Below are 23809 nucleotides of genomic sequence, written 5' to 3' on the forward strand. Positions count from 1 at the left end.
CTTGTTGCACATGTCCGTATAGGCTGTATTATTTCCCAGATGAAAAATTTTTATAGTTATTTACTGATATAAATGGTGGAATTAACCCCCTTCTAAATATACAACACAGTTGGGGCTTAAAAAATACAAAATTAAAATCTACTCTAAAATTATAATTATGGGATGGTGAACTTATATATATATAATATGCAAAAAAATACACACCGTTTAACGGTTTACGAAGTATGCACGTAAAAACCGCAACCAAAATTATTCTTAGATGTTTGCCGTCTACATATTTTTGTTCTTTTTATTGTGATACTGGTTTGTTTTCTTCCTCATCAAGGTAAGATTAGGATGCTCATTTGCAAGATATTTATTTGATTGACATCCGATCAGTAAAAATGATTATTTATTACTGACGTTGCTTCATTAGTGATGATTTAGAAACTGCCATTATACTAATTTGGATGTCAAATTGTAACAGACCATCATATATCAAGGTTGGATTTGTCCTTGTAGGAGTACTCTAACCGGTTTTGGTAAAGCACATAACTTTGTAGTTAATGATTGATTAGACTCGGCAATAATTGAAGACAAACTGCACTTTAAATGTCTCCGTTTTTGTTTAAGGACTGGTTGAGATTAGAGAGAAGTAAATGTCGATAGAATACTTACCCTATTCTGGGCACTATATAGGCTGAATTGTTTCTATATAAATTGAAATTTGTGTCGGGTATGGTGTTATTTGTTAGGTTATTGTATCCCGCATACCAATCCTCTGCAATACTTCCTCCGTTTTGAAATATAGAACCTATTTTATTTCATTAGAAAAATAATTTAATCAAAGATTACTATTAGTATATTATTTATGTGATATAAATGTATAATACTACGAATCTACTTTCAAATATAAATCTAATAGTATCGATTTTGTTTCATAAACAATCTAATTAATAAATTAGTTTTTAGTCAAACTCTGGTTCTAACGAAATAAAAAATATATATATATATATATATATATATATATATATTTATCTTGAAATAGAGGAGTACTGTTTAGACAGTGAAAAGCCATTGAGATATGGCTCTGCTCTTCTATACCTCCATGCATGCCAATGACTTAATTTCAGTGTAAAGGCTCCAGATGTCAATCACTTGCATGCCTCCTCTCTAGCCAGTAGAACAAGTTTTATAACTTTATCCACGTAATCAATTTATTAATTAAGAGGTAACTCATACAACACATCATCTCTACACTATCTCTACTATACTAATTTTAACTATTGATTAGTCAATAATCGACTCTTTTAGTTTCTCTTTTTTCCTTAAAGATTGGATAGAGGTTATCCCTTACATGAGGAGTGACTCATTATCTTCTCTTCTTTGTCTTATCATTTAATTCTACATAATATCTTGGAGCTTGTATTAAAAGGCTTACAAAGAAAATTAATGGGTAGTGCGTGCATGCATGCACGCACAAGTGTCTTCGTCTCTCCGTTTCTTGTGCAGTTCAATCAGCCGGTGTGGCCATCCTTTCTTTGCGACGTCGTCGAATGTTTTTGAACCCTACTTTTGCTCTCAACATCCATGCAGAAAAAACACTTGTACTTATCTGCATGTCCAGTGATGGGTTCTATCCATATAAATACCATGTCTGCCCATTTGCAAGCTGCTAGGATCTAATCTAATCCTTCTAATAACAGCCAAGATTGCAAGATCAGCACTGTGTCCGTCAGATGTCTTCTTGAGCAGCTGGGCTGATTAATAAGATTGGTGTTCTGATCAAGCTCTTCGTCCATAGCTTTATATTGTTGTTTCAGCTGACTTTATACATGTATGTATTCTACTCACCATAACTAACCATTGCTGTTTCTTGCAAAGCATACCTGTTTGTCAGTTGCCACATTTCCTTTTTATTAAGGCTGTTTTATTGGTACAGGTATTTGGGTTATGTTCTTGGTTCTTGGCTCTTCTTGCTCATGAATCTAGCCCTCTATCATGCCCCATCCTTTTTCATTTTTTTTCCTGATATTCAACATGTCAGTAATGGGAGCATCATGGAAAGATACAAATATCTATATCTCGATCATCATTTCTTTAAGATAATGGAAGTTGAATAAATATGTTGAATTTGGATTTTTGGATTATCTTTTTTTGTAATAGCTATTTGAGAACAGCTCAATTAACTAGTAAAAATAAAAAAAAACATTGCTTTTGAAAGGTCAGGTGACAAACTTTTATGTAAAAATGTTTTCTAAGAAATACACTATTTTTTGTGTTCTCAAATTAACGCGACTTATATATATGGAACATTTGTTCCTATCCATGGTTTTGTGTTCTTTTCCTGAATTCTTTTATGGTAGATTGCACATCTTGTCCCAACATATGTACCAAGCAGTAGTGCCCACCACTAGTGTAGCTCCATCATGGCCTTTCCACTAGAACAAACACTTTGGATTTATTCTGTCAAATTTCTCTTTAATTTGGTCATTTTTGTTTAAGGGAGTATTTGTTAATTACTTAATTATATGGTACAGATAGATGTTCTGCTATTACTGTATCATAAATTGGAGCAGCCAAGAAAGAGAGATAAAACACGCATGGTAGCCTTGCCGTCCAAAGAACGACAACATTATTCTGTTTGTCCATGACGAACCATGCTTAAAAATGTAGAACATGTCTGAACTTGACGTACTACAGGTCATCATCCTCAAGTCGACTGAACTAATTAATTTCCTTTCATCATCTGAAGTAATCATACTTAATTAGTACCAATCAACTGAATAAACATATGTGAGAGACTACTAGCCAGATTGGTTTCCCCATTTCTCAAGCAAAAGCACTGGATGGCACAAATTAATGAATTGAAATAATTAATGCACCTGTGCCAACATTATATAATTACACATTACCAACATTAAACTTATCATGAATAATATAATCCACATGACAACTGATATGTATTATGTATATGCATGGCCAAAAGTGCAGAAGTGTGCCAGCATTAATCTTTCTGAAATATCATACAGATGAGATTCAGAGTTAGCAACATTCAGCTTTAAAGCAACTATAGCCCGCTGTTGCCTGCATCTGCATGATATCATCTGCAGTTCGACCAGAGATCGGATGGAGAGATCAGAGATGTGTGCATATGTATTAACCCTGGCTAGACTACTACTAGTATATACTTTTATCATCTTCAAAAAGGAATGGTTCAGCCATGATGCATGGTGTCTTTATTCTCCACTAGTGTTAGCTCCAATTGTCCTTTCCAACTATTCCTAACTTAGCTAGAGAACACAATATTCCCAAGCAGAAAAAGCAGTTCCCCACTAACAAGGCGGCCACCCTCCTTTGATCAAATTGTTTAATGTAAAGTCTTTGTGATTTAAGTAGATTATTTCATTGCCCATAATGTTGACTCCTCCTAACTATCCAAATATTTTTTTAACGCTACCATCTTTGTATATAATTGTGTGCACTGCCAAAATAAACTATTTGTAAGCTATATATAACTAAAAAGTATCTGGAAAGGTATGCAGTGAAAAATATATAACTGAAGTAGTAGAGATACCATAATTCCATGCCCTTGCATGCCTGAAAAGTGATTAGTCAGGCTTTAGTTTGAAACCCTAGCTCATCATAGTTTCTACCTCAAGTAGCCAGTCAAGTGAAAAACTTTTGATGTTACAGGCATGTCTGTCCCATGTATGGCCATCAAGCACCCTTGCAGAGATCTCTGACCAATGGCCACCACTCTTGTCTAATTAACCATAATACATGCACACAAAAAAAATTTTCTGACAGATTTATTTCAACAATATATCTTAATCTCTTATTCTACCGAACTGCACACACAAGAATGATATGGCAAGAATGACATGATGAACAACCACTAGCCACAACTAGATTGCTTGCAGGGCATATTTTCCTTTTTCTAAAATAAAACAGCATGCCATTATTACACTCTAAGACTGCAGATAGTATATCAGCTTAGTCTAATTATTCAATTATGGTGGGACTAGCTAGCTATACTACTTGCATAGTTGCATGCATGCATGTAGCTAGCCCTAAAGCCAGTAGTTGCTTTGGCTTATGGGGCTAAGTTAAACAGGCTGCACACACCACACCAGCAAGCCTAATGATGACAGTGCTGTCTCTGCAAAAAATAAAAAAATCCATAGGGCAAATAAAGCACTGAGACCATTACTACCCTTTAATCCTGCCTTTTGATTTTAATAAGCACCACACACCTGCAGGCACCTGCACTAGGCACTTAGGCAGAGAGGGACTCCACTGAGATTCACATATCCCTATCATATCATCTCATCTCATCTCATATCATTCCATCTCTGAAAGAGAAGAGAATGGAAGAAGAAGAATAATACTATTAGTAACAATTTGCAGCTATAGCATTCTCTGCATGCTAATTTGTTCTTTGTTGCTGCAGAGAGACAACTCACATCTGCAGGTTCCTTTGTGTCCAAACCAAGGAAAGGCAGGTTGCAGGCAGCCTCTCTCCTTCTCCTTCCTCCTGATCGATCTCCATCCACACACATCTATCTGCTATCTTGATCTCTCTCTCCAAGAGGAGGAAACCTAGCTAGCTAGCTGCGAGATTGATCTTGAACTCTTGCTGCCCCGGCTTGCCACGCCATGGGAGCCGTCAGGAGGTCCAGCTATCTCTTGGCCATCGTCGTCTTCGCTTTGCTCCTCCTGACTTCCACGGCAGCTGCAGGTTAATCATCTAGCTAGCTAGCTTGCTAGCTATATGTTCAGATCTTGTTGCTTTTTCCTCTTTTTGATTCTTTGCATGAACTGTCTTGCTAAATTTTCAGTTTCTTTTAGTGATTTCTGGAGTTTTGTTTGACGCAGGAGGGAGGAAGATGTTGATCGATAAGCATCAGGTTCAATCAACGGTATATATATATATCTATCTATGACTTTGTATTTCTGTTAATCTGTCTAAAAAAGTTAATTTCCATTATGATCTACAAAATCTAACAAAGTTATAAATATTATTAGTCTTTTGCATTGTACTGAAGTGAGGGAAAAAATTGCTGCATATATTCCATTAAGGTAGTTTTGATTATTCCTACGTGGCTTCAGAGTCTATCTCACCTTGATTTCAGAAGGATACGGCTGTAGAACATGCAGCACACGTTGACTAAGCACAAAATGCATTATTTTTCCAACCGAGAGAGGACACATTTTGTTTGACCATTATATTCTGTGATCCATTAATCCTCGCATCACAATTAGTTTTGTTTGACAGGTTAGAGCAGATCATATATACAAATCATGTCTTTGTTGTCATGTCAGTTGTGTCATACAGCTAGGTCTACATCCATATAGGGTAATTAACATTCACATACAAATATAAGTATATAACCCTATAAGTGTATATATTCTCTATATATGTTCTCAAATATAGATAGCGTTCTAGAAGGTTAGAACGTGTGTATATATAGTACTATAGTTAAATATCAAGATATTAAATTATTAATAAATACAAATATATGAGGATCAATTTTGACGCATGAAAAATGATATTAATAGATTTGTTATCATGTACCAATTTCATAGGCTTATGTTTTTAATATATTTTTAAAATACAATTAAAATAGTGATAAAAACAAATAAATTAAAGACTGTCCCGACATCAAAAAATCATGTAAAGGTACTACATCCAGACATCCAGTAATATGTAGCCGTCCTAGCCACACTTTTACCTAGGATTCTTTATGAAGTAGTATATATAGCCATAGATATAATGAAAGTTCAGTACTGGACTGGCCGTTTTTAGATCCTCTTGATTCTTCAAAAAGGAAACATTAAGATAATCAATAATCTAGCTTATTACATGCATTTTTTACCAGCTGCAAATATTAGAAATCAGCTAGCTATCGACAAAAAAGATGACTGCAAATCATAACCAGTACGCGTATGGATGCTATTTCTATTGAACTGACGGAATGCGTACTTATATTTGGCACTGAAATAAAACAAGATACGCTAGCTAACAGTTTGGCTCCTAATTCGCTAATAAAGAGACTTGCAGGTGATTAGGCGAAGCCGTACTGCAGGTGATATTAGAGCCCTGTGACAATATAATATAATATAATATAATAGAAATATGCAATTAATGTACGTGGATTAATTAGATCGACCCATTCGTTCTGCATATAGCTATTTAATGCCCTCTCTCCTCAGTACATACGTGCTCCCCGTCCCAAAATAAATCAATTTTTCATTTTTTATCTTTAATTTTTGACTTTTCGTCTTATTCAATTTTTTTACGATTGATTTTTTTATTAGATGATAAATTATGAGTAGTATTTTACGTGTGACTAATTTTTTTTCTAATTTTCTAAAAAATTTTTAAATAAGATGGATGGTCAAATGTTGTACACGGAAACCGGAGAATTTATTTTTTTAAGACAGAGGGAGTACTGAAGAATCTACTATAGTATTATATTTTAGTTAAGGAAATGTCCGCTCCAAAAACCATAGCATACAATTCGGTAAATTTATTTTAGCAAATTGATAATAATTATAAAATTGACAATATGATTCAATATATATATATATATATATATATATATATACACTACGTAACACGTATTCATATTCAGATGAGTTTTTTAGAAATACGCATACATATAGATATATACCAAGTATAGAGTACAGGTATGCCAGGGCATATCTGGCATACCCTGTAGCTCTGTCTATGTACCCTCTCGCATCTAGCTTACATATATTAATTAAAGCAAACCGATTATATATGTTGGTCTCTGTTAAGGTTAATTCATAATGTAAAACTTTATTGTCTAAATTTATATAGGTGCTAATGAATTTAGACATATATACAAGCGATATATATTGATCAGTAGATGAATTTATAAATAACCAAAACGTTTTTGCAATATAAAAGCGAGGGAGTAATTAACTTGAGTAATCGAGAACAATTGTAGCTCGGCTGGCAGAGCCAGTAGAGTGTGCCGTTTGGCCTGAGTTCAATCTCTCCGGACACTAGGTTCTCTCGTCATTTCTCTTCTCTTTCAACATGCATGGCTCGAAGGAAAAGACTCCATAGGCCATGTCCCTCTTGCTTACGCGCCCTCTCCTTTGAAGTAGAATAACTCCGTCCCTTTTTTTAATCTCTTGTTATAGCCATTGCTAATCTCTTAGGCTTTGTTTCTTTCAGCTTGGGATTATTATAATCCAGATTATTGGGAGTAAGCTGAAAGAAACAGACAACTTATTAAAGTAACTTATTATAATTTGGAGCCCAGCTTATTATAATCTGATAAGCTCATTTAGGTGAGCTTTTTCTAGCTTATTGGCTGAAAAATTACCCACCATGCCACTCCACTCCCTCTTTAGACTTACAAACCCAATAATTTATGCTCTAATAATCTAGAAAATAAATAACTCATAGCTTATGCCGCTACAGATTATAACAATCTAGCTTATAATAATCTGACTCAATAATCTAGATTATAATAATCTTAAGCTAAAAGAAACATAGCCTAAGCCTCTTCTTAGTATATCATAATTTTTTGACCTCAACTTGTGTAAACACGCTATTTGCAAATGCTCCAATTAATGCACTTTATCAACAAAATTTTCGATGCAGGGCATTTGTTTCTCTGTGTAACCTTTTTCATGTTTAATTTGAAAAATGTCGGAGCAAATTTAATATGTTTATTTAAAGGAAAAGTTATACGGTTCTTAAAAAATACAAATACCAGGATAGAGAGGTACCACATTTTACGTTAAAATATGGCATCTCCCTATCTTTTTAAGGATGATCTAAAAAAATGCATTATCTTCGTTATAGGACTAGGTGCACATTCACCTGCATCTGCGTGTGCGTATACATGGAACGCGAATATGGTGTTGTGAATTTGCATGCGTTTACATCAATAGAGTTACAATCTATTATACATTCAAAATGCTAGTCAACTCTAAACAAAAAGAAACCCTGTGGTCATTTGGATTCCTATTTCTTGCCCTAAGATCATCAAATTAACTATCTAACGATAAGCAGCGAGCATGTGCTCGGTCTAATTATGAATAAGATCACTTTAGCTACCGTATGCATCGAACAGTACCTTTCCTGCATATATAGTCGAAAAAAATGGTTTCCTCTTGCTCATGTATTAAATTAATAATGATATATATATATATACACGGCTCGGAGAAATTGAACTATTTCCTATAAAAATTCAACAAAATTTCTATGTTCCGATCGAAGAAGCCCTAAGTAGCTAATGTGCTATATATATGCATGGCATGCAGGAGATTTCTGATGAATCCATGCAGGAGCAGCAAGACGACGAGACGCTGGTGATGGTCCATGAGAGAATTCTGAAGCAGGTGAAGACGAACGACTATGGGACCTACGACCCTACCCCGACCATGTCTAAGCCTCACGCCAAGGAAATACCTAATTAGCTATATAACTGGCTTCTCCTAGCTGCATCCATGCATGCAAAAAAAAATTTATATATGATCGCTATATATATCCTGAATATATATGATCATATATATATTAATCGCCGTATATTTCGAAATGTTAATTAGTTGCTACATATATATACTGCTGCTATATGGGTCGGCCACATATACATTTTGTCGAATAAACACTTCATGCACGTGTCATGGAGAATATTATCGATCATACGTGAATCACTAGTTGTACCTACTTGTGGATATATATGGTGTACATCAGTCGTGTCGAGTGCATGCTATTTGTTTTGGGATTAATTATTAGGAGGTTGGAGAGATTAATAGTTACTACTACCTATGTTTCCCAGTATAAGATTTTCTAGCATTGTCTCTATTTATACGAGTACTAATAAATCTAGACATACATATATATCCACAATATACCTTGATCAATAGATGAATCTAGACATAGTCAAAAAGACTTACCATATAAAACGGAGGGAGAATTCATATGAAATGGAGTAGCACCGGAGTTTCATTTACTGTGGAAGGGGCCGAAGTTGGTCCTGAGCGAAGCGGCAATAATCAACAATAATCGCGATTATCGTTAAAAAAACCATGCAAATTTAAAACTCAAAAAATCCAAAAAGAAAATTGACACGGTTTTAGACGTCAGACCACACGGTTTGACACAATTATCGCACGGTTTGGTACGATTATCTTGGCAATTTTGAAGACGATGGTAATCATGGTTTCGATCATGATAATCGCGTGGTTTCGTGTAATTTTGAATACAACGATAATCATGGTTTCAATCATGATAATCACGTGGTTTTCTGTAATTATCGCACAGTTTGCTACAATTATCGTGATGATTTTGAATTCCTACGCATTAGGCTGTGTTGGGCCTCAGGAACAGTGTGATTTTTATTTTTTATTACCTTTTGACCTTTTTAATTGATTCATGTCTTGTTTTTGAAATTTTTCTACACCACTAAGTTTAGGATAAACATAACTATCACCATAATTTTTTGGATTTTTCTACATTTTTTTGAAAATTTTTGGATTGGAAGGATATTTGTGTACGCCAAAAACCACTACCGTATCTTAGTGATACGTGCGATTATGTATGTATGTGTGTACGTACGTATGCATGTGAGACCAAGAAGCCAATATTTTCCTAGTTTCAACAAGTCAGAAATTTGCATATGTGCATAGTCACTGAGAGGAGGAGAGTGGGTACCTTAATTCAAATGAGGAGGGGATGGTGAGGAGGTCGACGCACGTTGAGGACGACGATGCCGGGCACAGGGGTATGAGGACGTTGGTTACCCTTCCCGAGCCCGCCTAGACCACAGGTGACAACCCTTATTCAGGTCCATCAGAGATGAGCAGGCTGTGATGGACCACTATTAGATCATTAGGGTTGAGGGGATGTGACATACCGAGAGAGAAATGGGTGCACCGTAGCTGTAAGAATTGAGATAGGATGAGCTTGATGGAGATGGAGCTATGCGCACACTGGACACAACATCTAGGCATTGTGTAACTGGCGAGTGTGAATGGTCGAAGAGCTCGATGTCTACTTGAATCGACAACAACAGAGAGACCCATGTCGACATGACTAGCTAGGAAAGGAAGAGGGGGGGGGGGGGGAGGGATAGTATTGTCACCATCCTGTATGACTTCATGACCACAACCTCTCGCTCATGCCCTCCCTGACGACAACCCTGTCCAAGCTCATGATCAACGTTGCCCCGCACCAACACCGTTGTTATCCTTGTCAGATGAGGAGAATAAGAGAGAGGAGAGAAAGAGGAAAGGGATTGGAGGGAGAGAATAGGAAATGGAGATGAGTGAGGAGATGTGGGTCCTATATTTTTATTTTTCTTGAGACTTCCACGTCTTTAATTAATTGTTTTAATTTTATTTGTCTTAAATGCCCTCGCAAACGCCACATCATCCAAAGAAAACTAAGTCAACATGCCACGGAAGAGCCACGTTAGCAAAACTATTGATACTATTTCGTGACTTGATTTGCATTGGTTTTATAAGTTACGGGACATTCTGCATCCGGTCTTACGGTAATGAAACCAGACCACAAGAACGAGGTACCTCAAGTGGACTTCTTCCGATGCAGCAGTACAGTAGGCCACGTGGATCGTCGTGCCAACTCCAGAGTGGGCCGCCAATGGCCCACCTTAGCATAGTCAAGGGGGGGGGGGGGGGGGGAGCCACGTGGCCCAGCACGCCCGCGCGCCGTCAGCCGGGAGATGGGAAGCGTCGGATCCCTCCCCACCAAACCCGCACCCATTTTTTTTCTCTTCTCACGCATAGAAAGAGAGAGAGAGGGGGATCCTTCCCCATTTCCCTTTCTTTTCTCACCCGCTTTTATACCCACACTCTCCCCTCCCCCCTCCCCTCCCCCCGAGCTGACTCCCGAACCCTAGGTCGCCCACCCATCGGCGCGCGCGGCGCCGAGGTAGGCGAGGGGCGCGCTCTCTCTCTCTCTCTCTCTCTCGCTGGCGGCGGCGGCGGCGTCTTGCCAGATCCGGACCACCCCGTGCCGCCCGGTGGGAGGTGGCGCGATTCGGCTGCGGGCAGCGGCGGCTCCTCCTCCTCCTCCTCTGATCGGTGGTGCTCCGGGTGGGTGGCTCGAGGTAATTCACGCCGGTCGGTTTGGGTGGGGGTCGGAGGGGTTGCGTTGCGGTAGGTGCGGGAAACGCGGGGGTTTCGGTTCGTCGTCGGTGGGGTAGCTGGGAACTGTTGGGGGAGGTGGGTTGGGGTGGGGGTGTGGGGGTTGATCGGGTGTTAGTTTGCTCCGAAATCGCTCCTCTGTGTTGCCCTCGCGTGGGAACTGGGATGCCTGATTTGAGAAATATATGCTTGAGCCTGATCTCTGTGTTAGTTTTTGGATTGCCCCCCAATTTTACCTGCAAGATGTACCGATAATGTTAAATGGTGTATTAGTTGTTGCTAGTTCGAAATTCGGAGCTAAATTGCAAGCTGTAAAAATGTTGTTGCGGAGTAAAAACACGTTTTCCATGATAAATCGGGCCTATAGTTGCATTAGAGAATTATAGTGATAAGTTGGCATGCTGCGTTTTTTTTTAATATTGCTTTAGTCTGATACTGCAATATCATGAGTAATATGTTATATATGTGCAATTCGGTCCACAAGCTTTAGTGTGAGATGCTAAGAGTGTTGTGTGGGTGGAATCAATCCCCTTTGAGTGTGTTTTAGTGTTGGAATGTCCTGATTCTGGTCTACCTAACTGTGGCTTTCTTCCATCACATAGTTGCACCCTCTGTGGTTAGCCAGCTTCCCCCAGTTTGTTCCTTCAATTATACTCAAGCATCTTTTCCTCTCTCTCTCTCTCTCTCTCTCTCTTTTTGGCTTTCTTATTGTGAATTAAGCGAAGTGGTTGCTTTATGGATGCTGATGTTCAGTTCGTGGGGTATTTAGAAATGGCGTGAGTGATTCCTTACATATGGACTACTAATTTCATGAAATAATTGATGCCTACACTCTTCAAAGTCAATTAGGAACACATGTTTTAAGATTGCATGCATGATTTTTGTGAGACTGAGTTTATTCTTGTATGTTGCACCCTTTGGATTGCTATCTGGCCATACACAAGTATCAAATATGTGGACCCAAAATTAGGTCTCGTCTCTTTATTTTAGTTAAATATCAGCTATTCACTTCTCATAATATCAACATATGTAAGTGGGTGCTCCTACATGTGCTGCTTTTATAGGAACATGAAATAAAGAAACTATCATCTGCAAGATAGGATTCTGTTGTTAGGAAAGCTTTTCCTCAAATAAAGAAACTATCATCTGCAACATTGAAATAGAAGCCTCCTCTTTAGAGTTTAGAATAGTTTGGTGCCGAAGTGTTCATTTCTTTGTTTGTGGGGTTTATTTTATTTTTTTGAAGTTATACCTCTGGCTACCTCAGGAGGAGGCTTCCATTGTAGCTCAAAGTGCCATCGTCTACACTAGATAGCTCCCCCTACCTTTTTTATTTCTTGGTTGAAATATCCTTATTGTTGCTATTCTTTCTCTCTGTCATGCAGGAAGTATGAGTGTGTTATGATTTGCTCAAGAATTTGCTTCACGCTGATAAACTCTTAGCATTTGGATGATCAACGCATATTGAATTATCTTTCTCAATAAATATGGGAGCTAATTGCTGTATAGCTGCAAAAGAGAGCCCTCAGCCATGTGTTACTCCAATTGAAGTGTCAGCATTCAGGAACGTAAGACACTCTCCATCATGGAGCTTCCGGTGGGACAACCGCACACACATAGAAGACATAATGGAAATTCCTGCCTTGTTTTCCAACCATAGTAGTGGAAGCATTCGGCCTGAAACAAAGAGTGGTTCAATTGCACCAACTGATGGCTTCTCTAATGGAGGTAGCCCTTCTGATATGTTTAACAAGCTCAAGTGCCATAAGTCTGACAGGAAGAGGGAGTCATCCAGGATTGCGAGGTCTGATCTCCGAGGTAAATTTATAAATTGTTGCCATATTCTTTCATTTGTTTATGTTTCTTTATGCATTCCTTGCTCTGGTTAAAGAATGTTGTTGAATGCAAGCAATCGCATATAGATCGAAGACCTGAGACCACAAAAATACATTCCATTCGTTTTATTTTTTGACATAACAATATGTTTTATGATGTTATTTTTCTGAACCAGCACTTTGTTGTTTACATCTGAATCTTGCATGTTTGTTAATTCTATGCATTTCAACTGCCTTCCAGAGGTAGATTATACTTCTAGAATAATGTTGTTTTGTTTAATTTGCTATGCCAACATATTTATTATACAACTAACAACAGGAAATAAGCTGCCACCTGTACCATACTAGAAACTTGAAGGGAAATCAGTGAATATTGCCAAATACAACACTCTTGTCCTTGCCAATCGTTTCATGTATTTCTTTTATAACTGATATTCAGATGTAGTTATAATTCTAAGTGCATACATGAGGCTCAATTTACCTCTGAATATAAAGCAAGGCTGTAAAGTAAGCTGTAGGTTCCCCTTTCAGGATCTTTTGAATTTAAACATTAATTTTTCACATTTTCCCATGATCTGGAAATTTGCATTCCCTTCAACCAGTGTAGCAACCTAATTGATCTTAGATTCTGTTGCCACCTGCAGCAACTTATCTCACTCCGTGCATTTCCTGATATTTCAATCCAATTTGTCTACGTGTTTAAGTCAGTACCTCCTCGCGTCTTTTTCCACTTGCTATCTGTGTGACCTGACTTGAGTTTTGCATATACCAATCAATTCAGTCCTTGCATACTGAAGTTTAATTTGGTAGCTCAGGCTTTAGTTCTTGTCATTCCCCTCCAGATGACAGCCTTACTGGCTGTTTGTTTCTTCATAGGATTCTTAAAATACTCCCTCCGTTTCAAAATATAGCTACTTCTAGGGTTCAAGTTTGTCTTGAAATAGAATTACTTCTCCACCTACATCCTCATCTCAACCAATCACAACCTTCCCTCATTTAATTTATCCACCTGCTTTGTCATCTTAATCAACCACAACCATTCCTCACCTCAATCCCTCCAAAAAAAGGGCATAAGTCTATATTTTGAGACGGAGGTTGTAAATTTTAGGTTCCAGTATTTGGTACTCATTTCTGGAACCTTCCACTGTATCCCTGAAGGTGGAGTGAAATATATCATTCGCATCACTCTTTTATGCATGGTTTTTCTCATGTTGTCCTTTGCCAAAGGGAACTTTATTGGCTTGCAATATGTCATTTATTTGTGAGCAAGGTTCGGATGACCAGTGGTAACCAGCTGATAACCATTCCAGATCTCTTGACTGGTACTGGTTAACTGGTGCAAACCAGCAGAACACTTTTAAGAAATTTGAATGGAATTTTCTTTTATCTGTTATAGGATAGCTGTATTTTTTCCTGGCAGTTACCAGTTGGTGACCATTATTGGATGGCAACTACTATTTGAATTCATATTCTGTCCAGTAAAATCTGGTAACATACTGATCTGGCCTAGGAAAATTGTATTCATAAGTCAATTTCTCAGTGAACTACTCCATTTGTTCCACACTGTAAGACTTTCTAGCCCTTTCCAAATTAATATGGATGCTAAACTGCTAATGAATCTAGACATATACAAAACATATGCATTTCATTGATGAATCTAGGCAGGGCTAGAAAGTCTTACAATATGGAACGGAGGGAGTTCATAATTTGGCAAGCCTGCACTTACTATTTCAAGCACTACCTGTTAAAACAGACTTGCCTTTAATCAATAATTCAGTGATATTTCTTCCATTCATACTTTTAACTTGCCTGTAAAGCCTTAAGATAGAATTTGTCATCCTTATGCAGCACAAGCAATTCTTGACAATTCCCCTGTTGATTTCTTCTTTTTTTGTTCTCAGCAGGCAGATCCACAACAAGCAATTCTTCCCCTGAGGTATGAGATACTAAGCTATATAGCTGAAATTATAAACTGCTACTATTTAAGCTCTATGCAATTTGCAAGATTGAAACATGCTGTTTCTGATAGTTGTGTTCAACATATTATATAGGCAAAGCTTTCCAGAAAATCACTAGACATGGCAAGTGTGGCTTCAGATTCAAAGATGTCAATCTCTGTTCCTTCAACACCACCCGCAATATCTGGAGCAGATCCTTCATCATCCTCCAGGGGCCATTGTCTACCAACAGACCCAGATTCAATGAGGAAAGCACGTCGATCACCAGGGTATCAACTGTATAGACAGGTCTCTGACAGCAAGATTCCATCTCTCAGGTCTCTCAATGAGAGTGGCTCTCCTGACGGAAGGCCATCTTCCTCCATGCTCTCAGTCTGCAGCAACGATTTATCTGCAGCAGGATCGCATGGCGAGTCATCTGATGGTTGGTCAATGCGAACATTTTCTGAAATGGTTGCTTCATCTCAGAGAGAGAGATGGTCAGTTGATAGCGAGCTCTTAGGTTCCGTTTCCAGTAAAATGACAAGATCAAATGCTTCTAATCCTACGCCACCTGATCAAGAGGTGTGCAAACTATGCTTAAAGCTATTAAAGGAACGGTCCACATGGAATGCTCAGGAACTGGCCGTTGTCGCTGTTTTATTGTGTGGCCATGTTTACCATGCTGACTGTTTGGATAGCTTAACTGCAGAAGCTGACAAATATGATCCTCCTTGTCCTGTATGCACCCATGGTGAGAAATGTACAGTGAAGCTATTTGGGAAGTTGGAATCAAAGACAAAGAACAAGATACCTAAAAATGTGATAGTTGATGTTAATCTAGATGGGAGTTCCAAGCACCAGAAGGAAAGTAGGAGAGAGCCCAGATTAGGCACAAGCTCTAGCTTGAAGGGCTCATTAAGTCGCCCATTTTTGAGAAGGCATTTCTCAATCGGCTCTCGACCATCCCGGTCAATTTCAGAGAGCGAGTCAGCCAGAAAGAAGGGTTTCTGGGCAAGGCACTGGAGGGAATAGCATAGTTACCACCAGTCATTGAGGTGAGCAGTTGTACAAATTCAATTCCAACTGCAATTTATCAGCTATCCTCCTTTCTTTTTTTCTTTTTTAAAAAAGGAAAATTCTACTGGCATATCGCATCCCTTTGTCATCACCATATATGATTACCAAGATAAGTGCTTATCTTTCCACTATTTTTTTTTCCTAGAAATGCCCTTGGAGAGGAGTTGAACTCCCAAGCGAGCAAAGCATGCGGGAGCTGAAGTCAAGCCAGATGGGTGCAAATGATATTTGGCCGTTGAACGACCTCCGCATTGAAGGTTTCGCCTGGCCATTATCATATTCGGCCGCAAGCACTTGGCGTGCTGGAACGGGTCTCAATAGTAGAATAACAGTTGATATATACTTGTGCCACTGAGGTTTATTTCAGAGCCCAGTCGCAGTTTAGTAGCGAGTAATCTAACAGAAAAAAAAAAGGGGGTGATGATGGCCTTCAGAGTTGAGACCGAAGGTCCATTGCTGGATCCCAAGGTTGTAAGATCCAGCATCCCAACAGTCTAGATTATTACTATGTTTCGCGGTTTTGTATTATTGGTTTATGTGCACCCATTATTGTATGGTCGCAAATTCATATAGTTTGGGAACTTGCGTACATATCTGGAAACTAAACCTGGTAGATGCTATTTATTCATGAAAACGCATAAGAGCAAGTATAATGAAAACGCATAAGAGCAAGTATAGTAGTAGACTATAAGTTAACTATAAACTGATGTTGAGGAAAGAGGTAATGAAATAAAAGTGGAGTTGGTTCTTATGTAAGAGCTATTTATATACCAACTTAAAAAAAATGTATTAAATGCAAAGCTAAGAGAAAGAGATAAAAGATAAAAATTATAGCCAACCTTATAGCTAATCTATTATATGTGTTGACTATGCTAGTATGTTGACTTTAACTGAAGGTGCAACTCGGTTCGTTATGCATGAGTCGTGCACGTTTCAACCAGGTGGAGTAGATAGCACTGGGCGTTCGGTTACCTGAAAATTTTGGGTCGGGTTTTTCAGGTTTTTTAAATTTCAGGTTTCTAAAGTCAATACTTGAAATTAATGAAAAAATTATAAGAACTGATATTTCGGGTACTCGTAAAATCAGGTTTACGTTTCGGGTTACCTGTTATAACCTAAACAGTGCTCAACGTACCAAAAACAAAATATTTTGTAGATCTTTTTGCACAAAAAAAAGTAGTGATTTAGTGTCATTTTCCTAACAAAAATAAACCAGTATTGTTTCAACGACATTTTAGTTCATAGCCATCAAAAGCACATTACCTCAATTCTCAAATCAGAACATAAAAGCACCAAAAAAACATATTTAATCTCAAGTTACTAGCTCACACGTTACCATGTTGGTAGTAAAGTTAAAGTTGCTTCGTGTTTGTGTCATATGTGTCTTTGATGTTTTGGGTACCGGAGATAAACCCGATTTACCAAAAATAAATCCGGGTTCTCAAACTTAGAACCTACAAATACAATTCGGTTATCGGTTTCGGTTCTTTTAGGTTCGGGATCGTTTTTTTGTTCGGTTTTCGGGTCCAGTGCTAGGAGTAGATTGTTTTCAATGGATTTGGATTTACAATTCCTTAAAATCCCTTTCTACAAACTACTAGTACCTCTATAACACGTTCCAATGTTTCGAATAAATTAATTAAAGCAGACAGACCAAGGGGTTGTACCCGGACAACATTGTGTATTGAATCAGAAAATCAGAACAGACGCAAATCCAGATGAACAAGAACATCCTACTGCATGTTTGAAATAGCATATGATCATTGGCAGAAAGACATACGTTGCAAGCGATTAATCATATATTATTATAACCGTCAAATTTTTTTTTCCTTTTGCTCTTTTTTTTGGTTTTTCCCCCTACATACATCAACATTGTACTACGAGACTACAAGGTGGCCAGATCAAAAGTCGACCAATACGGAGGATATTAATATGTACAAAACCAACTCAAAAACCGGGGCAGACATCAAGCGTTCTGCACCAACCAAAGATCGGAGTCTGTTAACGTTTCTCCAGATGGGAGGCATAGAAACCCAGCGACCTGTAAATCCAAAAGCTACGCATGCTGATGATCTATCTTCGGCTATAGCCTGAATCCAAGGCGTTGGCCTACATGAAGCGCTACTGCAGCGACTCCAACAGCGAAAACAGTGATAAGTATGACATTTGATCCAGCTTCTGAACAGCCAGTGAATGCATTCCGGATGCTCCTCAGAAGTCCTCCATTGCTGCAGAGGGGCTTCACCGCATCTGACCGCTTGCTAGGAGTGGTGGCATCATGTTCACGGTTCTTCTGGTGTTCAACAAGACAGCTACTGCTGCTCTCAAACGTAAAAGTCTGGTTTATAGATTCGGAACTACTCGTGGCCATCTTGTTAATCCCAACCTGAATTTTAGCATGTCTTCTACCCTTGTACTGTGGCACGCTAGTTGTAGGTATTTTGCCTTCACGATTACGTATTGTAATTCCATTATCAGCAGCTTCGTTTGCCTGAGTAGGCTCACTGTTGTCCTGGGGCGACCACAGTTCCTTCTGAGTTCCATTCCCTAAGCTGTTTGCGAGATCGCAAGGATCCAATGCCCCAGAAGGGTACACGCAAGGAAAAGCAAGCATTTCCTGGTCAATCGGATGCTGGAGCATATTGAAGTCATCAGTACCAGGGTTCAATATGTTGTACAAATCTTCAGCCAATAGGTAATCTGTATCGTCTGCTACGTTCTGGTTAGGACTAGAATAGACCTGTTCCACCTTCGGAGCCAAAGCACTTATGTTCTGTAAATTTAGAAGAAAGATAGTGCAATGAGCACAGGCAAAAAACTGCACAATGATACTATGACATACTCCTATGTAAATGTAAAAAAAAAAAGATAACATTATATGGAAGCATAGTACTTTGCAGAAAAGGTGGAACAAACCATAGCAAATAATATAGCTTTAGTCCATGGTATAAACAAATCAGGCGGTATTTTTAAAAAGTCATACATGGCATGGACGGATCATAATAATGCTGAATGGTTTTCAAAAAATTTATCCATATGAATGCATTACTTCAGAATTCCTATAGAACAAACATAAAACAAATCTTCTCTTGTCAAACAGCAAAAAAAATCAAGCCTATATTAAGTCACAAAAAATGTTGGCCACAAGGCCCACAACATTATGATTTGCCTACGTCTAAGAATCTCTTATCAGTCATCACTAGTCACATGCTCTGTAATTAGTACCAATCTCCAAGCACTAATTGGATTATGTACCAGGCTCAGAAATTCTGCTATAATGCAATGTTGATTTTGATTTCTATATCATGAAGTTCTTCAGTATTGGTCTAGCCAAAGTGCATTATGCAGATATGGTTAACTTTACTATATTAAACAGCGATAAGTACGCACGTGTGGACCAGTGAAGATCAAATTCATTATGAGAACAAGAAAGTTAGCTCTGTCCAATAGATTATTGTTTACGCAATAGCACTGCTCCCTTCCCATTCCATTTCTTTCTCCTCTCTTAATGAAATGATATGCAATTCTCTCGTGTACTCAAGAAAAAGAATTATTTAACCCACAAACTATAACGAGTGTTAAGGAACTTACCGATGATTCAACATTTTGTTCATCTCGAGACAGATCAGCAGAAGCTAGATCCTGTTCAGGGTTGAAGGAAGGATCAAATAGCTCTTCCAACCATTCATCTATATTGATGCCATCAGTATGAGATGCTTGATCAGCAGTGATAGCTGATGAAGTAACACCTTCAGGTGATTCAGCAACGGTAACTGATGTGGGCTCACCATTTCGTTGTTCAGTACCAACAACTGAGGATGCAGCAGGATCTGGCTGTTGAGGACTGATGACTGGTGTAGGATCATCATTTAGTTCTGGAGGGTCAGTGTTGTCCAACTCATGGCCATTCCCTGAGATCCAATCTTCTCTTTTGGTAACACGGCAAAGGACAAACGCATCCTGAAGAACAATAAAATAAGAGCCTACATTAGCGTACTGAAATTCACCCTTAGGCAGCAAATCATAGGGATTCATCATCTAACCCTAAGAAAGTTGCTTGAAGAGTGGCATCAAGAAGGTATAGTGCACAATTAATTTATGTGTCATGTAAAGCCACAAAATAGTTCTCACACTCTTTTGTAAATATGCACCTTTCAAACCTTAATCATTAGTTCAGTACCTTCATATCAGGGCAGGCTTGACATTCACGCTCATCTATGTAGTACTCATGCATGATCCACTCAGTACGCCTCCCAGATGGGGGCCGACCCTCATGAAAAACTAAAGTTTTCTTTGTTCCTATAGTCCGCTTGCCCATTTTTATGGTTCGATCCTTTCCAGTAGATTTCCAATACCCAGCAACTGTTGCCCTATTTGACCGAGCACCATTGGGATACTTTCTGTCACGGGCAGCAAAGAAATGCCACTTATTATCCTGGGTTGGAACATTGCACTTCTCTGTAATGTAAAATATCATCAGCAATTTATATGATCAGGATTCAAGCAGCATAACAAAAAGGAAGCCACAAAACAGAAAGAAACTCATCTATTGAAACAAGAGAGCAGAGTATTGGACAAAGAAGATACATAATTGGCAGTCAATTGCATAATAGTACAAAGAACTGACATTGAATATAGAAAATATTCTACTGCATTATCCAGTTGTTCTTGCAACAGGACTGTTTCCATCTACCAAAATATTATCTAGTTTCCATTGTTAGTCAAATATCATCCCGTTTCTCATCAGCTCTCTATTGATCAAAATGATATAGGGTACTATGAAAGAATGATAGCTTACCAGGCAAATCCCATGGTTCATGCTTGTATATATCCACCACTGGGATGATGTCATGTTCAATCTGTTGACCATGTACTTTCTTTTTCAGATAGTGAGAAATGAGTTCAGTATCTTTTGGGTGGAATCCAAATCCTGGTGGCAGGACTATGTCACGTAAAGAATCCATTCTACAAATCTGTGCATGAATCATAGAACATTAAACATGATCAGCATTTAGAGTAGGAAACTAAGAATCTAAAACTGTATGGGTATTTAGCACAAAGAATTAGTACTACATACAAACTAAATGACAATCAACACAAAAAAAAAAACTAAGGACCTATTTTTTCAAATCACTCCAGCCCACTCCACTCCATTTTTTGGTGGAGCTGAACTATTTGGATGGGCTCCCAAGTCCAGGAAAGGTGAATCTGGGAGCTGGAGCCCTGCCAAACTGGACCTAAGGTCCTAAGCTCCATCTGTATCACAGTATGGACTCTGGTCTGTACTAGTATCAATCAAGCATCTTGAAAAAGACAAGGCTATACCAGCAACTGATGAAAAGAGCTTGTATGTGACTTAATTCACTAAAAGTCTCGAAGAAGCTCATAGAGACATGGGAAGAGGTAAATTAACAACTAACCCTGGAAATTTAGAAGCTAATCCAATGCACCACATCCTAAATACATATGAACCATGCTGACTTTCTCATTCCAGGTAATTTCATCTTGGAAGCAAAATGGGAAGAGGAAAAATGCAAAAGAGTGGACTAAATTTTTACGATAGACTAATTAAGCGGGAAATGACAAAATTTCGCTGAAACAATAGCGCAGAACCTAAACATTTACAATATAATGGAGCTAATATTTTCTATTTTACCTTAATCCACACCCAACTGGCAACTAAGAAAGTCTATCGTCTAGAAGTAATGCTCTCAGTGTCATAACGGGATTGAGAAGTAATGCTACAAAAGACCAAAATAACAACCCATCCAATCTTCTAAAAAGCATCCAACAAACGAAAACAATGGGAGGAGGAAAATCAAAGGCATAAAAAAAACAGCCGATCCAAATTGCGTACTAAATCAGCCAAGAAGAGTGAAAAGTGGTGAGGAAAAGTGAAAAGTGGTGTGATATTTATAGTAGACTCTTTTTAGATGCTGAAGCAATAGCGCAGAATCCAAACGTGGAAGTCGTTTTTTCCTTTACCACCACGCGAAATTCGACGGGGTCGCAACCAATCCCCATTCCCCGTCATCCGCGACTCAAAATCTCCCAGCCCCAATCGAAAACAACAAGAGCAACAAGAGAAATTCCGCTCAAGGATCCGCAATCCGTGACTAATCGAAACCCCCAAACGAAGAGCTCGATCGAAGAATCTCCCACGATCACCCATCACCCCCAACCCCGCGAGACGAAGCAGCCCTAGCGCGACCACCACGAGACAACAAAATTCCCCCGCGACCAAGACGAATCCCGAACCCAAACCCTAGCGAGAACGAGCGCGCCAAGCCCAGACGAAAGCCACCGCACCGAAGGAAAAAAAAAAAGAACAAAACACGCCACACGCCCGAGTCGAGAGAGAGAGAGAGGGAGAGAACGAGAGCGAGAGAGCGCGGGGCGCGGCCACGAACTCACCTCCGGAGAGAGCAGCAGAGCAGAGCGCCCGCGACGCGGCCCCCCACGGTGCCGGAGCCACTACTACCCTCGCGCGGCGGGTGCAACCTATTGGTTCGCCATGGTAGGAAGCGAGCGCGCGTCGGTCGGGGGGTGGAAGCGGCGGCGGCGGAGGGCGGAGGAGAAGAGGAGAAAAAGGGAGAGGGGAGGGCGATGACGTGGCAGGAGGAAGCAGCGAGGAAGGAGGCCGCACACAAGTGGAAGGAGGAGCGAGCAGTAGAGACGCGTAGCGCTGCTGCGACGCGACGCGCTTATATACTACCGTGGCCGGGTCGTTTGCTTAACGCGGGCGACCTGCCTGCCCACCACCCCTCCGTGTGCGGCTGACGCCTGGGCCCCACCCGGCCAGTCGCCGGCTGGGTCGGGGTCTGACGCGCGGGGCCCGTGGCCCACTTGGCGATCTGGTTTGGTTGGCTTCTCCTGCACACTTTCCCTCCTCTCAGTCGTGGCGCCCAAGTTTTCCGGCCGCCGACGCCACTTGGATCCGGGCTCCACCAGCCCACCCGGCGTGACACGTGGCGAGCTAGTAGGGGTGGATGATGCTGCATCCATTTGGATGACGGGAGGCAGAATCGTCCCCATCCAGTGGTGATCCAGCTGTTGCCTAGCTGCCCGTGCCCAGATGATGCAGAGACGAGCGTTTAACAATTAATCCAGTTTTGACTATAATTCAGCCCGGGCCTGTCCGGTTGTGATGTTTTTTTAAAAAAAATTTCTGGATTGATTCTTTTATAGCTATTTAACTACTCTTTTATATTATAATATTTTCTAGCATTATTTAGCCTTATCCATTCACCCATGTTTATAATTTATACATGTGTCTCGATTTATTAATATGAAATGGATAAAATATATATTATAAAAACTTTATTTAGATGGATTATTATATAAAAATCTAAAATTTTTCAATAAAACACACATTTTAGGAGATCAAGAGGTATGCCTAAAGAACTGGACAAGGATGTAGATTTTTTTTACGCTACCTATGGGGATGTTTAGTTCCAAAAATTTTCGCCCAAAAACATCACGTCGAATCTTTTTTTTACACTACCTATGGGGATGTTTAGTTCCAAAAATTTTCACCTAAAAACATCACGTAGAATCTTTGGACACCTAAATAGAGTGTTAAATATTGATAAAACGAAAAACTAATTGCACAGTTACGTGAGAAATTGTGAGATGAATTTTTTGAGTCTAATTAGCACGTGATTAGCCATAAGTGATACAGTACTCACATGCGCTAATGACAGATTAATTAGGCTCAAAAGATTCTCTTGTGGTTTACAGGCCAGCCGTAAAATTCGTTTTTTTATTCGTGTCAAAAATCCCTTAGAACATCTGATCAAACGTTTGATGTAACATACAAAAATT

At 39.2% G+C, this 23809-nt stretch overlaps 2 protein-coding genes across 5 annotated transcripts; one reads left to right on the forward strand and one right to left on the reverse strand.

The window, feature by feature from the left end:
* Nucleotides 1-10853: 10853 nt before the first annotated feature.
* Nucleotides 10854-16557, forward strand: LOC102699906. 3 transcript variants are annotated; one of them, XM_015832560.2, is made up of 5 exons: nt 10854-11096; nt 12519-12951; nt 14873-14904; nt 15020-15963; nt 16131-16557. In XM_015832560.2, exons 2-4 carry the CDS (start codon nt 12621-12623, stop codon nt 15938-15940), a joined length of 1284 nt encoding a protein of 427 aa, XP_015688046.1. In that variant the 5' UTR covers nt 10854-11096; nt 12519-12620; the 3' UTR covers nt 15941-15963; nt 16131-16557. The 3 variants fall into 3 exon arrangements, with proteins under 3 accessions (XP_015688046.1, XP_006644020.1, XP_015688045.1); XM_006643957.3 differs by having other exon boundaries at nt 10855-11096; nt 14870-14904; XM_015832559.2 differs by having other exon boundaries at nt 10855-11082; nt 14870-14904.
* Nucleotides 16558-17748: 1191 nt separating this feature from the next.
* LOC102700187 (NAC domain-containing protein 74-like) lies at nt 17749-22644 on the reverse strand. 2 transcript variants are annotated; one of them, XM_015832659.2, is made up of 6 exons: nt 22400-22644; nt 20784-20958; nt 20166-20443; nt 19774-19945; nt 19577-19674; nt 17749-18758 (listed from the first exon to the last, which is right to left on the reverse strand). In XM_015832659.2, the coding sequence occupies exons 2-6, from the start codon at nt 20947-20949 to the stop codon at nt 18069-18071; spliced, it is 1404 nt and encodes a 467-aa protein (XP_015688145.1). In that variant the 5' UTR covers nt 20950-20958; nt 22400-22644; the 3' UTR covers nt 17749-18068. The 2 variants fall into 2 exon arrangements, with proteins under 2 accessions (XP_015688145.1, XP_006644021.1); XM_006643958.3 differs by having other exon boundaries at nt 19577-19945.
* Between the last annotated feature and the right edge of the window lie 1165 nt (nt 22645-23809).

The sequence above is a fragment of the Oryza brachyantha genome, chromosome 1, assembly GCF_000231095.2.
Source record: "Oryza brachyantha chromosome 1, ObraRS2, whole genome shotgun sequence".
Lineage (NCBI taxonomy): Eukaryota > Viridiplantae > Streptophyta > Magnoliopsida > Poales > Poaceae > Oryza > Oryza brachyantha.